At 34.4% G+C, this 14996-nt stretch overlaps 1 protein-coding gene across 3 annotated transcripts in view; it reads left to right on the top strand.

Moving 5' to 3' along the window:
- Positions 1–14996, top strand: part of rnf130 (ring finger protein 130) — a 79683-nt gene that overhangs the window by 42513 nt on the left and 22174 nt on the right. For all 3 annotated transcript variants that reach the window (XM_056471962.1, XM_056471961.1, XM_056471963.1), the window contains exons 5-6: positions 2323–2394; positions 13550–13632. In XM_056471962.1, coding sequence (XP_056327937.1) covers positions 2323–2394; positions 13550–13632 — 155 coding nt within the window. The remainder of the gene's footprint in view (positions 1–2322; positions 2395–13549; positions 13633–14996) is intronic.

Genomic DNA, 14996 nt, shown 5'->3' with positions numbered 1-14996 from the left:
TTACCTTTATTATAAAATCTATATCATGAAAGATCTTGTTACCGTGAAATAAACTTCCTCATACCGTGAAAGACAAATTTGGTCATACTTCCCATCTCTATACGTGACTTTCTGTGTTTCTTGTAAAACAAGTTTGCTTTAATCTTTTTGATCTTTAATCATTTGCTTTATTTTGTTTATATTTGTTTAAAAGAAATAAATGCTTTTATTCAGCAAGAATAATTTAAAAGAAAAATTTACCAAAAGTGACATAAAAGTTTGTAACGTTAAATAATAAACGTAACTTTATTTATTTATTTATTTATTTATTTATTTATTTATTTATTTATTTATTTATTTTTATTTATTTATTTTTTTTGTTTGTTTGTTTGCTTTAAGGTATTCATTTAAATTACTTTTAATCCAAGAAAAAAAGAATTATTTACAGTTGAATCAGAATTATTAAACCCCCTTTGATTTTTTTTTTTTTTTCTTTTTTAAATATTTCGCAAATGATGTTTAACAGATTCAGGAAATGTTCACAGTATGTCTGATAATATTTTTTTTCTTCTGGAGAAAGTCTTGTTTGTTTAAGTTCGGCTAGAATAAAAGCAGTTTTTAAAATTTTTTAAAACCCATTTTAAGGTCAAAATTATTAGCCCCTTTAAGCTATATTTGTTTTGATAGTCTACAGAACAAACCATCGTTATGTAATAATTTGCCTAATTACCCTATCCTGCCTAGTTAACCTAATTAACCTAGTTAAGCCTTTAAATGTCACTTTAAACTGCATAGAAGTGTGTTAAAATATCTAGTCAACTATTATTTACTGTCATCATGGCAAGATAAATATCAGTTCAAAATTTGTTAAAAATCAGCATCAAGATAAAATAAATCAGTTATTAGAGATGAGTTATTAAAACTAATATTAGAAATGTGTTGAAAAACATCTTCTCTCCGTTAAACAGAAATTATGGAAAAAAAAATAAACAGGGGGGCTAATAATTCAGGGTGGTTAATTATTCTGTCTTCAACTGTATTCATTTTTATTATTTTTGTATTTATTTTATCATTTTATTTATTTATTTATTGTTTGTTTGCTTTATAGTTTTCATTTAAACTTTCTTTTAATCCAAGAAAAAAAAATCATGGTAGCATGCCTGTTTTCAACCTTGATAATAGAAATAAAAACCTCATGGATACCAAATCATTCCAAATACCAAATGTGATTTTTTTTTTTTCTGAAGGATCACAGGACAATTGAATAATGGCTGGTGGAAATTTCTGGAATAAATGAAAAGTTATTTATTTTATTTATTTTACAAATATGTTAAAATATGAAATGTTACAGGTCTGCACAGTGCAACCAAATTACTCAATTTGATTTTTCCATGACAATACAGCTATGCTGTATTTTTTAATCAAATAAATTCAGCCTTGATGACTTCCATCACAAACATTTGAAAATTGTACCATGCCCAGACTTAAGAACAGTATTATAAATGTGGCATTTACCTGATTAATAGACTATTTTATTGTTTTGATTTAAATCTAATCCAAATATAATTGGAAACATTTACACACACAGTCTCACACACACAGTCTCACACACACACACACACACACACACACACACACACACACACACACATACCGTACCTCCCATTGACTTTTTTTTTTTTTTATCTCTAATTAAGCTAATTATAATTACACGCTGACCCTAATACCTTTGGCTTTTTTACATATTAATTAAAACATAATTTGGCCATTTTATGAACAATACCATCCTCATGAGTTAGTTTTTAGAGAAGTCTATTTGTGTCTATATTTGTCAAGACGCTCTGAGACCATCACAAATATAGCAAACACAGTTTAGCTAGCACAAATCCTTTGGCCCTGCTTGGCTTTTTCTGTTAACTGTCGGCAGTAAATCTCGGAGCTGTTTATTTAGCAATAAACTGGCCGAATGAAGAGCGAGGACATCTCAGAACAAACACTCATAAACACACACACACAATGAACCGCCCATCACCGACTGCACTTAGCGTCTTTTATTTATAGCCCTCTCTGTCAGGCCTTTCACTAACTCTGTCTCATTTGCTGTATACAATCATGATAGACAGCCTGATATGTTGCTTTTTACAATTAATACCACTAATGCATCCTCCCGTGTGTTATTTCTCAGCCCTAGCTTGTTTAATAAAATCTGAATTGTAATTTTTTTTTTACTGGTTAGAGTCTTTTACTTCCCCAACTTTCTCTTTAATTTCCTGTTTCATTAAATCAAGCTGTGAATCTGAAATGATGTGAATTACTCTCTCCTCTTGTCCTTTGTTTCTATAGCGACGGCTGGGAGATGCTGCCAAGAAGGCCATTAGCAAGCTGACTACCAGGACAGTAAAACGAGGGGACAAGGTGAGGTCTTTTGACGTCATCTCTTGTTTACTTTTCTCTCTGTCCATCTCTGCCAGGCTATAGTTAGCAGCACTGTTTCTTATTATGGAGCTGTTTGTGTTATTCTCCATTTATAATGCATCTCAGCGATTCATGACAGACTCTCTGGACATGTACACGTTGCTGCTAAATATGGTTGTCACTCTTTATCCCAGTGTTCGATTGGTTCTTGATTGTTTACCGCTGTGTTCTGTAAACTGATTTAACTCTTGTAAATTACAAGTAGCAATAACTGCATTTACATGAATTACAACTTTAGGAGGAACCCATGCATTATGGTCCACAGTGCATGCTGTTTAAAAGCAGACACCTAAATGGCGTAAACAAAACTTGGTGCCTTTGGAAATTGCTAGATAATGATGATGAAGATGATACAGTGCTCAGCATATATGAGTACACGCCTCACAGATCTCTCTTTTACTTTAATGTTTTCTACAGGATGGTTTACAATAATATGCTTATGCATATACCTGTGCTTTACACTACCTTACAAAAGTCTTGTCGTCGATCTTAGTTGTAAGAGCAACAACTAATAACTTGACTTCTTCGTTGATCATTTGGAAAAGTGGCAGAAGGTAGATTTTGTCAATGAAAAATCTATTTACTATGACCTTTTATGTGAAGCTGCTTTGACACAATCTACATTGTAAAAGCGCTATACAAATAAAGGTGAATTGAATTGAATGGAATTGAATTTGAATTGAAATTGAAATTGAATTGAATTGAATTGAATTGAATTGAATTGAATTGAATTGAATTGAATTGAATTGAATTGAATTGAATTGAATCATCTGTTGAACTGCATCCCAATCATCACAAATACTGCAGAAGACCTGTTGGAACTTGCATGGATCCAAGATTTTCACAGAAATCAGTCAAGTTTGGTGACGGAAAAATCATGATTTGGGGTTATATTCAGTATTGCGGTGTGCAAGAGATCTGCAGAGTGGATGCCAACATCAACAACCCAAGGTATCAGAACATGTGTGTTGCCCATTACATTATAAACCACAGAGAGGGCAAATTCCTCATACTTCAGCAAAGTTCCTGAAAGCAAAGAAGGTGAAGGTTCTCCAGGATTGGCCAACCCAGTCACCAGATATGAACACTATTGAGCATGTCTGGGGTAAGATGAAAGAAGAGGCATTGAAGATGAATCCAAAAAATCTTGATAAACTCTGGGAGTCCTGCAAGAGCGCTTTCTTTGCCATTCCAGATGACTTAACTAATAAGTTATGAGTCATTGCAGAGATGTATGGATGAAGTCGTCCAAGCTTATGGGAGTCATACACAATATTAATTATTTTTCCACTGCAACATAACTTTATATTCTATGCTGTACATTATTGCTGTTACGTGGCAAGACTTTTGTCAAAACAAAGTCAGACCTTACTGTCCTAATTAAATAACAATCAAGGCATGATCATATTTTATTTTGGTAAAATAAGAGTAATCTAGAGGCCTTTGCCTTTCATATTTCATATACACTTCTGATACCAAATGATGAACTAGAAGTTGTTATTATTTGTTGTTCCTAAAACTTGGATAGGTGACAAGACCTTTGTCAGGTAGTGTTTATTAGGTTAATCAGTACAAAAATCAATATAAACAAAAAATACAATTCAGTTTAATTTTTGTAGTTTGTAATTTAATTCTATGCAATAAATGTTTGATTTTATCATATAATTATCATTATATTCTTAAAATGTTATGTGAATAAACTCTTATTTTAATTTAATACTTTAATTAAACAGTTTTCTTTAAATACACCAAAATATGTTGTCTATATTTACTGAGAAATTGATAAAAGTTTCACTAAAAGCATCACTAGAGATTGCATCTAAAATTATTTTTAATCACTGAGCTTATAAAAAATTATTCAAATTTAAATTCGTTTCTGACTTAGAGATGTGTCATAGACTAGCACAGTAAATGCATCATTACTTTCATTATAGTATAATGCATACTAAGATTTACTCAACAGGGTTAATTAACTTGCCGTGATCTCTGAAAAAACACCAGTGATTATTTTAGTTTCAGTTCTGCAGGTTTTTCTACAGATTATGTGTACCAATAGCGATACCAATTAACAGGAACTGTTAATTGATTCAAAACTTCATCTTTAAATTATATGCTGATAAAATGATTGCATACTGTATATTGTGAGTGATACTTTCATTAGTGTTCTTGTACTGTTTTATTATTTATTAACATTTTAAACTGGTTTTATTTTTATATTTTCATTCATTTTCTTTTTGGGTTAGTCCCTTTTTTAATCTGGGGTCACCACAGCGGAATGAACTGCCAACTTATCCAGCATATGTTTTACACATCGGATGCCCTTCCAGCTGCAACCCATCCCTGGGAAACATCCATTCATACTCATTCACACACATACACTACGGACAATTTAGCTTACCCAGTTCACCTATAGCACATGTTTTTGGACTTGTGGGGGAAATCAGAGCACCTGGAAAAAACTCACACAAACACGGGGAGAACATGCAAACTCCACACAGGAATGCCAACTGACCCAGCCGGGACTCGAACCAGCGACCTTTTTGCTGTGAGGCTATTGTGCTATCCACTGCGCCACCCTGATGCCCTTCATATCTTTAGTTTTGGTTTTAAACAGCTGTATGGCTGTGCGATTTGGGGAAAATATCTAATTGCGATTTATTTATTTTATTATTTATTGTTATTTTTATTTATTTATTTATTTATTTATTTTTGAGAGATATTGCGATTTCGATTTGATTTGCAAAATAAATTTTTTAGTTAAGCTTCAGCTCAATCACACTCCTCATATAGCCACTAGTGGTGCTTTTTTAGCTGCTGGTTGTTGTATTTCCTCGTGCTGTGGCAACAATTCTGAGACATCTATTACAAATGACCTGTTTTTGTTTGGTGTCTGTGACTTTGAAACCAAAATATTCCCATATTACGACGTGCTGTTTTTCTTTGATATTAATTAATCTGTTAATGCTTTTGAAGCAGCAGACGTCATCATCCCACTTGTCAGCGCTTTCCTGTTTGTTTGTTTTTTTGTTGTGTGAGTTCTGCATAGTTCTGTTGCACAATTGTGATTGGGCAGAACGTAAGTGTGTTCACTCAATTGGCTAGTAAGACTGTCACACACAGACCTAAGACCATGCATTTGCTCTGGGTGGGGGGAATTAAATAATATATATTCATATTGCAGCCTCTTGCGATTAGCTAATCGCAACGTTTCAAATCGAAATTCGATTTCAATTAATTGCACAGCCCTAATTAGCTGAAATGATTTTAGTATTTTTTGATTTTGGTTAACACTGCCAATTGCTAAAAACAGATAAAATAATGAACAAGCAGCTAATTTCTGTAATGACTACCTAACACAGCACGAATTTGTGTAGGGTCACAGACAAGCAGATGTTTGGGTGGTGTCTTCTTGTGGCTTTCCAAATAATGAATGTAGAAAATTATCTTCCTTCTACTGTACACTTTCTGTTCCGTTTTCCTCTTGCTAGCAGCAAAACGTCAAGCACAATGTAGGTTAAGACTTTATTGTGTGTTAAACATTGGTCTGAACACCAGTACATTTAACCACAAATCTTTAAAAAATCATATTGCGTGATTCATTTAAATACTCTCCACCCATGCTTATTTGTGTCTGAACAAATGCATTTGCAATGAGGTCAGACACACCTTTTCATCACAAATGATTTCCTCTGTGGGATTTTAGTAAACACCAACACTAAAAGAGGGTTTGCATTTTGTGCTGATGAAACTGTTTGTAAATTTGACCATAAATCTTTGGCCTTTTAAATTTATGACCGTGGTTTTAATTTAATCAATAATTGGCTGTTAAATATTGATGACTGTCCAGTTAGGTTCATCTCTAGAAATCATCTTACTGAATGTTCCACAAAGTCCAAAGAAAGACATTGACCTGTGTAAAGGTGAATGACTGTCAGGTGAGCGATGAGGACGGGCTTCACAGCTGTTGAGTTTGGGGAAGGGGTGGAGCCGTGCCAGTCACTGCCTGCGTATCACAGCCCAGTCAAGGTCAGCTCACATCATCAGCCATGAATAAAACATCAGTGGCCTTGGAGAAGTGCTGCAAGAAATTGAAACCTTTCATCTGAGAGGTCATGCTCGGTAGAGATTGAGCGAGAGAACATCTGTCTGTGTTTCTTTACCTCTCTATCTTCATGGTCAGACCTTTCGTTGATGGTACAAGTGCTCAACACTGATCCCTTTGGATATTTAAACAAGCTCTGTGTGGGGTGATTGGGATCTGCACCTCTAACTTCTCAGAATGAAGCTCAATGCCACTGATAAACCAGCCGTCTTCTGCTTGGTCATCACTTAGTCGTCACTTCAGTGTCTATTTCTGATTGGATTGCACCTATTCATTTTTTTTTTAGGCTAGAAAACAACTTGTCACCCAGCCAAGTCTGGTTTCTCCCAAGGTTTTTCCTTAAAGGGATAGTTCACCAAAAAAGTTCTGCCATAATTTACTCATCCTCCACTTGGTTCCAAGCTTGAATTTCTTTCTTCAGTTGAACATCAAAAATGTTATTTTGAAGGATGTTGGTAAATTACAGCATTGACTTCCATAGTGTTTTGTTTCTACTCTGTTCTCTAACATTCTTCAAAATCCATTCTTTTGCGTTCAACAGAAGAAAGAAATTCAGAAACGTCACTTGAGTGTGAGGAACGGTGAGGAAATTTTAATTTTGAAATGAACTTTTCCTTTATTTTCAGTCAATTGGTGAAGTGTTGTATCCTTGCCATTAGCTGTTTCTATTCAAAGGTGAATCCAATCTTTTCAGATTTTGGCAAAAAAATGGACAAAAGCAAATTAGGTGCATTTTCCTAAAGTTCTCTGAGAAGCTAATGGTGGTATTAGTAATGCTAGTGAACGAGGAACCACCCAGCCAGCACACAATGTCATAAGATGTAAATATTAGGTTAGATTTAGGTCACCAGTGTTTAAGGACAACGTTATTTTGACGTCCAAAAATTATGTGAAATGACGTTAATATTTTGTTGGTTTTAGGTTGTGTTGGAAAGTGGCCAAAATCCAACATCGAGACAACATCTTAAAGCAACATAATATTGTTGTTAAATACTGACATTTATTCGTCAAGTATGGCAACCAAAATCCAATTTCTGATAGACGTCATATTGGTAACGGCCACACAATGTCAAGCTATAACTTTATTAGACGTTGATGTTTTGTTGTTAGTGGTTGTGTTGGAAAGTGACCAAAATGGAACGTCTGTCCGACGTTGGACATTGATGTTAGTCTGATGCTGGGTTCTGACGTCAACCTGATTTTCATTCAAAACAAAATGCAAAGTCCCACGACATTGGGGCACAATGTCAATCTGACATTTATGTTGACATCATGTGCCTGATGGCCTGCAAGACACCATCAGTGGAAACAGCTGATTAGTTAAGTTAGTATTATTTGCTATGTCAGGATTTGTCTGCAAATGTATTTCCATCTACCATTATTTGTATTAGCTTCTTTTTGTAGCAGTAAGTAAAAAAAAAAAAAGTAAAAAAAAAAAAAAAAAAAACATAGAGTGAGCATAAACTGCTTTTCATCACTTCTGGTTCATCTTTTTCTATTCATCTTTATTTCTATAGCGCTTTTACAATGTTGATTGTCTCAAAGCAACTTAACAGAAGTTTTAGTAAAATGAAACACTGTCTTCAGTTTTCAGAGTTGAAGTGAAGTTTAGTTCAGTTAAGTTTAGTTTAAATTTCACTGCTGAAAGTCCAAACACTGAAGAGAAAATCCATCGATGCGCAGCTCCACAAGTCCCAAACCAAGCGCGACAGTGGCGAGGAACAAAACTTCACCAATAGATGAAAGTGAAAAAAGTGAGAGAAACCAGGCTCAGTTGGGCACGACCATTTCTCCTCTGGCCAAACTTCTTGTGCAGAGCTGCAGTCTAGGTGCCGGAGACTAGAGAATGCCGGACGTCCATCATGAAGAAGCTGCAGTTGTGAGTAGGTGATCAGTGGGTGTTCAGGGTGGCCCACGGGATCAATGCGCAGACTTGTCTGTCACTAGGGGCTTTCGGGAATCAGTCTCATGCTCTCCACTCCTTCATGACTGCCACAGCATCTGCTGAGTATACAGCCTGGTCCAGGATTATGGTGAACATTGGATAAGGAAAAACAGAATACCATAAGCATAGATGCTGTTCGAATTATAGTGTTTTTTTGGGAACGGTTCCCGGCTCCGGGTGCCCTAATTAATGCAGCCTAACAATCCTTTAGAGGATTTGGATTTCAAAAGCATTTGTGTTTTTAATCTAGTGTCTTTAATCTAGTTTTAAATTGACAGAGTGTGTCTGTCTCCCAAACTGTGCTAGGAAGACTGTTCCAGAGTTTAGGTACCAGACATGAGAAAGAGCTACTGCCTACAGTTGATTTTTATATTGTGGGAATAATCAATTGTCCAAAATGAATTGAGCATGGTGGACGTGAATACTGGGGAGCTTAGCCATTCAGGGTTTTAGGTAGTCAATAAAATGTTTATATTTATACAATATTTAACTTGTTTCGGATCTGATACTTCAAAATGTGCATTTAAACTGGGTGATGAAAACAACTTGTGGTCATTAGAGCTATGTCTGTTACATAGAACTACATTGAATCATCAGAGAAGTAACTAAAAATAAAACTGCGTTCTGTGGAACTGAATATGCCCAGTGTACTGAACTTGCTTCACACAGTTGTACTGTAACTTCATACCTGATTTTCGATTATTGCCCGTTTTCTTTAGAGGGCTGGTTAGGCACAGTTTACATTGTTTAAAAAGCTAATAAAAATATGTCTGACTATTACTTTTTCATTCTAAAGCAATCATCTACACATCTTCGATCGGTTATGACTTGTTTTTTTAGCAAAGGAGCATCTTTACAGCTTTACAGCTTTGGCCTGTGGGTATCAGCCTCGTCCCTCTGCTGGGACCACAGTCGATGAGTCTCGCTCTGAGAGGGGCCCATTAGAAACCAAACACCACTCACCACAACATGACCTTGACCATGCAGACTCGACAGGACACTGTCAGGTGACGGAAATAGCATCTAAAGTAGAGAAGGTGCTTCCAGGAAGAACAGGGCAGAGTGTGATATAAAACCTGCGAGGATTTTTGTCACTTTCTAAATGGCTCCTCGCCCACTGAGGTCTAGTTAGCTGCCTGAGTGATGCGTCGCCTGCTACTAGAGGTATATTTATCGTACAGTATATAAATAGTATGTATAAACAGTACTGCTGGTTGGTTTACCATGTATCACCAAATCTAATAGGATGCTGTGGTTATATATTATATTTTTTTTATATAAGAGCCCATCCAGCATCATAGATGTCAAGTAATTATTAGATAATATAATGTTATGTTCATGTTGCATAGAATTGCAAACTGGTATTTTTAACTGTTTTACTGTTGAAAAATCGATTGCCCTCATTAATCACATGCTGGTTAGTACAGTTTCCATTAGTAGTATTTTATTTCCCTATAGCAGACACTAACAGGAACATTAATATAATATATAGGAACATTTATTTTATATAGTTTTTTTTATAGTTATTTAAGAAGTTTTTATTTGGTATTTCAATCAATTAACTAGAGCTGTTAATTTTTGAGAAATGTAATGCAATTTTTTAAATGTTTTGCTGATGAAGTTTTTTCAACTATTATACTTATACACTCACTGGCCACTTTATTAGGTACAGCTTACTAATTCTGATCCTACCATCCAAATGTCACAGCAGAAACCGAGACTGTTCAGACCAGGCAGCAATTTTCCAATCTTCCATTGTCCAATTTTGGTAAGCCTGTGCAAATTGTAGCCTCAGTTTCCTGTTTTTAGCTGACAGAAGTGGCACCCAGTGGGGTCTTCTGCTGCTGTAGCCCATCCGCCTCAAGGTTGGACGTGTTGTGCATTCAGAGATGCTCTTCTGCATACCTCTGCTGTAACAAGTGGTTATTTGAGTTACTGTTTCCTTCTTATCAGCTCAAACCAGTGTGGCCATTCTCCTCTGACCTCTGGCATCAACAAGGCATTTGCGCCCACAGAACTGCCGCTCACTGAGTATTTTCTCTCTTTCGGACCATTAGACCTTAGAGAAGGTTGTGTGTGAAAATCCCAGTAGATTAACAGTTTCTGAAATACTCAGACCAGCCCGTCTGGCACCAACAACCATGCCATGTTCAAAGTTACTTAAATCACCTTTCTTCCCCATTCTTGTGCTCATTTTGAACTGCAGCAGATCGTCTTGACCATGTCTACATGCCTAAATGCATTGAGTTGCTGCCATGTGATTGACTGATTAGAAATTTACTATAACGAGGAGTTGGACAGGTGTCCCTCATAAAGTGGCCGTTGAATACATATGATTTTACAGTTTATTAATATTTTGGATTTTTACGTTTTTATTTAGTTTTAGTTATTTTATTAGATTTTTAGTTAAAAACAAGCATGATAGTTACTAGTAACTCCTACAAGCAGGCAGTGTTTCCTAGGGGGTGTCAAGAATGGCTTCACGCTGACCTTATGGGTCATTCAAATGACATATGGGCTGAAAGCAGAGCCAGAGAAATACAGCATCTTTGACACATCGTATCCACTAAATCTGCCCAACGATCGCTCTCTCTGCTCAGCCACCCTGAAATAACTAGATAGAGACACCGTTACCTCAGCAGCTTTTTTTGCCTGGCAGTTGACATGAATTTCTTGAACTGCACTGATGGAATGTTTGAATGTTTTTTTTCCATGGAGTCTGTGAGCATTTGGAATTATTTGACACAAAATACACTTGGAATGGTCAGAATGACATACTGTCATCTAATAATAGGAATGATGTATTCATTATGTGTACAATGCATGTTCGCATTGAAACCCCAGATGACCCATTTCATTTGCAGAAATGTGTGACACGCAACCACTTCATTCCATAATGATTGTATTTATAGACCCTATTTGTTACTGAAAGCCCCACCAACCCACAAACCAGGCAGGAAAATGTGTAATATTATAAATATTTTGTAATATTTTTTTGACATACAGTATTTATATGCTAATACTGTAAACTTTTTCTCATCCGTCTTTTAAAAAAATACACTGTTTGTACAGCGAGGCTTGCAATTTGTTTTCAGTTTGTAGATGTAGGGCATATTACTCAATTTATTTGTGTCACTGCTGTAAATAGAATACAGGTATTCACTGGTCACAGGAGCTGTGTGTTTAAAATAACATGCTAGCTGAAATATTAGCTTACTACATAATAAAAAGTTAACCATGCACAATATGCTCCTCTGCAATTGATTTTGAAGTAGTAAACTGTAAAAGTAGAAAGTAAAGTAGCAGTAGAATGAGAACATTGTAAAAGTAGCATGTAAAGCATTGTGCATTACACTGTGCTAGACATTTCATAAGATTACATCCTACATTATGTGAATCGGGTAACATGATACTCATGCTTGGCTCAACCAGTGATTGTTTCATATATACATACAGGTTTATTCACAATATATTTTGCTGTTGTAACTATACAGGTCATTTCAGTCTTGCGTATTTTTAGAAGCTAGCTTCACTTTCCAATCAACTGTATGAGTGTCTCATCTGAAGCTTAAATGGTGCACTTTAGATTAGCTGGGCGACATGAATGCAAGGAGGAGGTCAAAAGATCAGATCAATATAGCAAAATGCAGGTACTCAGAGGATATTGGCAAGAGTTTAAAGAGAATTTCACACCTGCGTTATTCTCATTTCTCACAGATCTGTCGTAAGGCCAGCATACATATTTAATAATAATGGAGTAGTGATGCTGAAACAGAGATAGTAGAGAGGATCCAAATGTCCTAAAGAGAGTAATATTAAGAGTTATTTCGTGTTATATTTATTTTTTCGATTGTAATTGCATTAATTATAAAATTTAAAAATATATATTTTGAAACTATATTGAATGGGAGGAAACTGAAATTTCTTTAAATTTTATTTTGTTTTTTATTTTATTATTATTATTTATTTTTACATTTTATTTATTTTTTATTTATTATTGAATTTTATTTTTGTTATTATTATTTTATATTATTTATGTATTTATTTTACATTTTGTAATTTCATTTAATTAATTAATTTATTTTTTACATTTCATTTAAAAAAAATATTTATTCATTTTTCTTTTTTAAATAAATTAAAATTTTTATTATTTTATTTTATTTATGTATTTATTTTACATTTTTGTAATTTCATTTCATTTCATTTTCTTTTCGGCTTAGTCCCTTCATCAATCTGGGGTTGCTACAGCAGAATGAACGCCAACTTATCCAGCATTTCTTTTACACAGCGGATGTCCTTCCAGCTGCAACTCATCACTGAGAAACATCCATACACACACATTCACACACATACACTAAGGACAATTTAGCCTATCCAATTCACCTGTACCGCGTGTCTTTGGACTTGTGGGGGAAATCGGAGCACCCGGAGGAAACCCACGTGAACACGGGGAGAACATGCAAACTCCACACATAAATGCCAACCAGCAACCTTCTTGCTGTGAGGCGATTGTGTTACCCGCTATGCCACCACGTCGCCATTAATTTTATTTTATTTTATTTTATTTTATTTTATTTTATTTTATTTTATTTTATTTTATTTTATTTTATTTTATTTTATTTAATTTTATTTTATTTTATTTTATTTTATTTTATTTTATTTTATTTTATTTTATTTTATTTTATTTTTGTTGCAGAGCCCATCCAACAAATGATGAGCAGCAGGATTTTGACATAATCGGTTGCTGTTTTGATTAGCATTGCACAAAAATGCAGCTGTGCATAACTTTTTTTGTACAAATGATGATTTGTTTAGATTGTGTGCAATGGTCATTTATAGCATTTTAGCATCTGCTAAAATTGCCTGGTTTGCTAGTTCCTGCTGTGTGACATTGTGCTGTTCTTATTTGACTGACAAATACTGTAGTCCTAAATCTAACCTATTGATGTCTTATGCTGCTTCTAATGTTGACACTTTCACTTTTTAACTACATTTTGACTCATAAATAAAGGCTTATGTTCATACCTTGTCTTGTTCATGTTTTGCAGGAAACAGAGCCAGATTTTAATCATTGTGCGGTGTGTATTGAAGGTTATCAGCTAAATGATGTGGTCCGCATCCTCCCTTGCAAGTAAGTGCACGTGTGCATAGTTTACTTTTTTACTTTCTGTTGCTTTTAATCTATCTATCTATCTATCTATCTATCTATCTATCTATCTATCTATCTATCTATCTATCTATCTATCTATCTATCTATCTATCTATCTATCTATCTATCTATCTATCTATCTATCTATCTATCTATCTATCTATCTATCTATCTATCTATCTATCTATCTATCTATTTGTCTATCTGTCTGTCTGTCTGTCTTAAATGTATAAATAATATTATAAATTTAAAATTGAAAATATTATCAGACCTTTATAAAATAAAACAAATATGAACCTCACATGAGTCACATATCTGATAAATATAGTACATCCAGGCAAACAACATAATAGTAATAACAGTAATAATTTATATTTACATTACAGTTTTTCTCAATGGCTTTGGTGCATTTCTCACAACACTATTTACATTTGCACAACAGTTAATGCATTTCACAAAACAATTAGTACAAACTGCAAAACCTAGTTGATAACCTGCAAAAGCACATCACTTGCTCAAAATGGATAGCTCATTCCTCAAAAGCAAGTATTCATGTCAATGAAAGTGTCAGTGTCATCAAGAGGAAAAGTCCTGACACCACTGTTTATGAACAAGATAGTCAAATGACTTTGTCATGTTTTCATTAGGACAGTTTACTCTGTACATTTTTTACAATGTAAAAATGTCAGATTTTGGTGACACTTCCTGAAAATGCTCAAGACAGCACTATATACTATTTGCACAGCCATTTGAAAACTACTGTAAAGTTAGAAATCACTGCATTTAGTGAGGTATCTGAGTACAAGACACTGAATATGTATGTTTTACATTTTACTGCATTTGCTCTTTGCAATTCTAATTTATTCACAGCATTGAGCAAAAGAATAAATACACCCTTATTTACAACAAACATAAACTTCCTTTGGGTCGAGCTGGGCACAACTGTAAACAATATTGCAGTACATATTGGAACTGAACCTACAACATAGATAGGTCTGTAAATCATTCATGAAATTGTTCAATTTAGAAGACATTTTCAGGAAAAAAAAAGATTAAAGTTTTTTTTTTTAATAAAATTAGCTTGACAGATTTTGACAACTAGTGACTCAAGTAATGAAATGAGGACTATTAGTTTTATATGGAATGACCATTCAGCATCCACAAGTTTAGTTAATTTTGACTGACATGACATAAGCAAATGACAATGTTATAAACAGCAGAGAGTTGCATGAAAGCAATTGATGCATGTCCAAAAGCATTTCCAATTTGTTGGTAGGAATGATGTGGCCAAATGACTAATTATTTTGTAAAATGCATTACCTGTTGTGCAAATGTAAATAGTGTTG

This window comes from Danio aesculapii, chromosome 14, assembly GCF_903798145.1.
Source record: "Danio aesculapii chromosome 14, fDanAes4.1, whole genome shotgun sequence".
NCBI lineage: Eukaryota > Metazoa > Chordata > Actinopteri > Cypriniformes > Danionidae > Danio > Danio aesculapii.
This window is presented reverse-complemented; position numbering and strand designations above follow the sequence as displayed.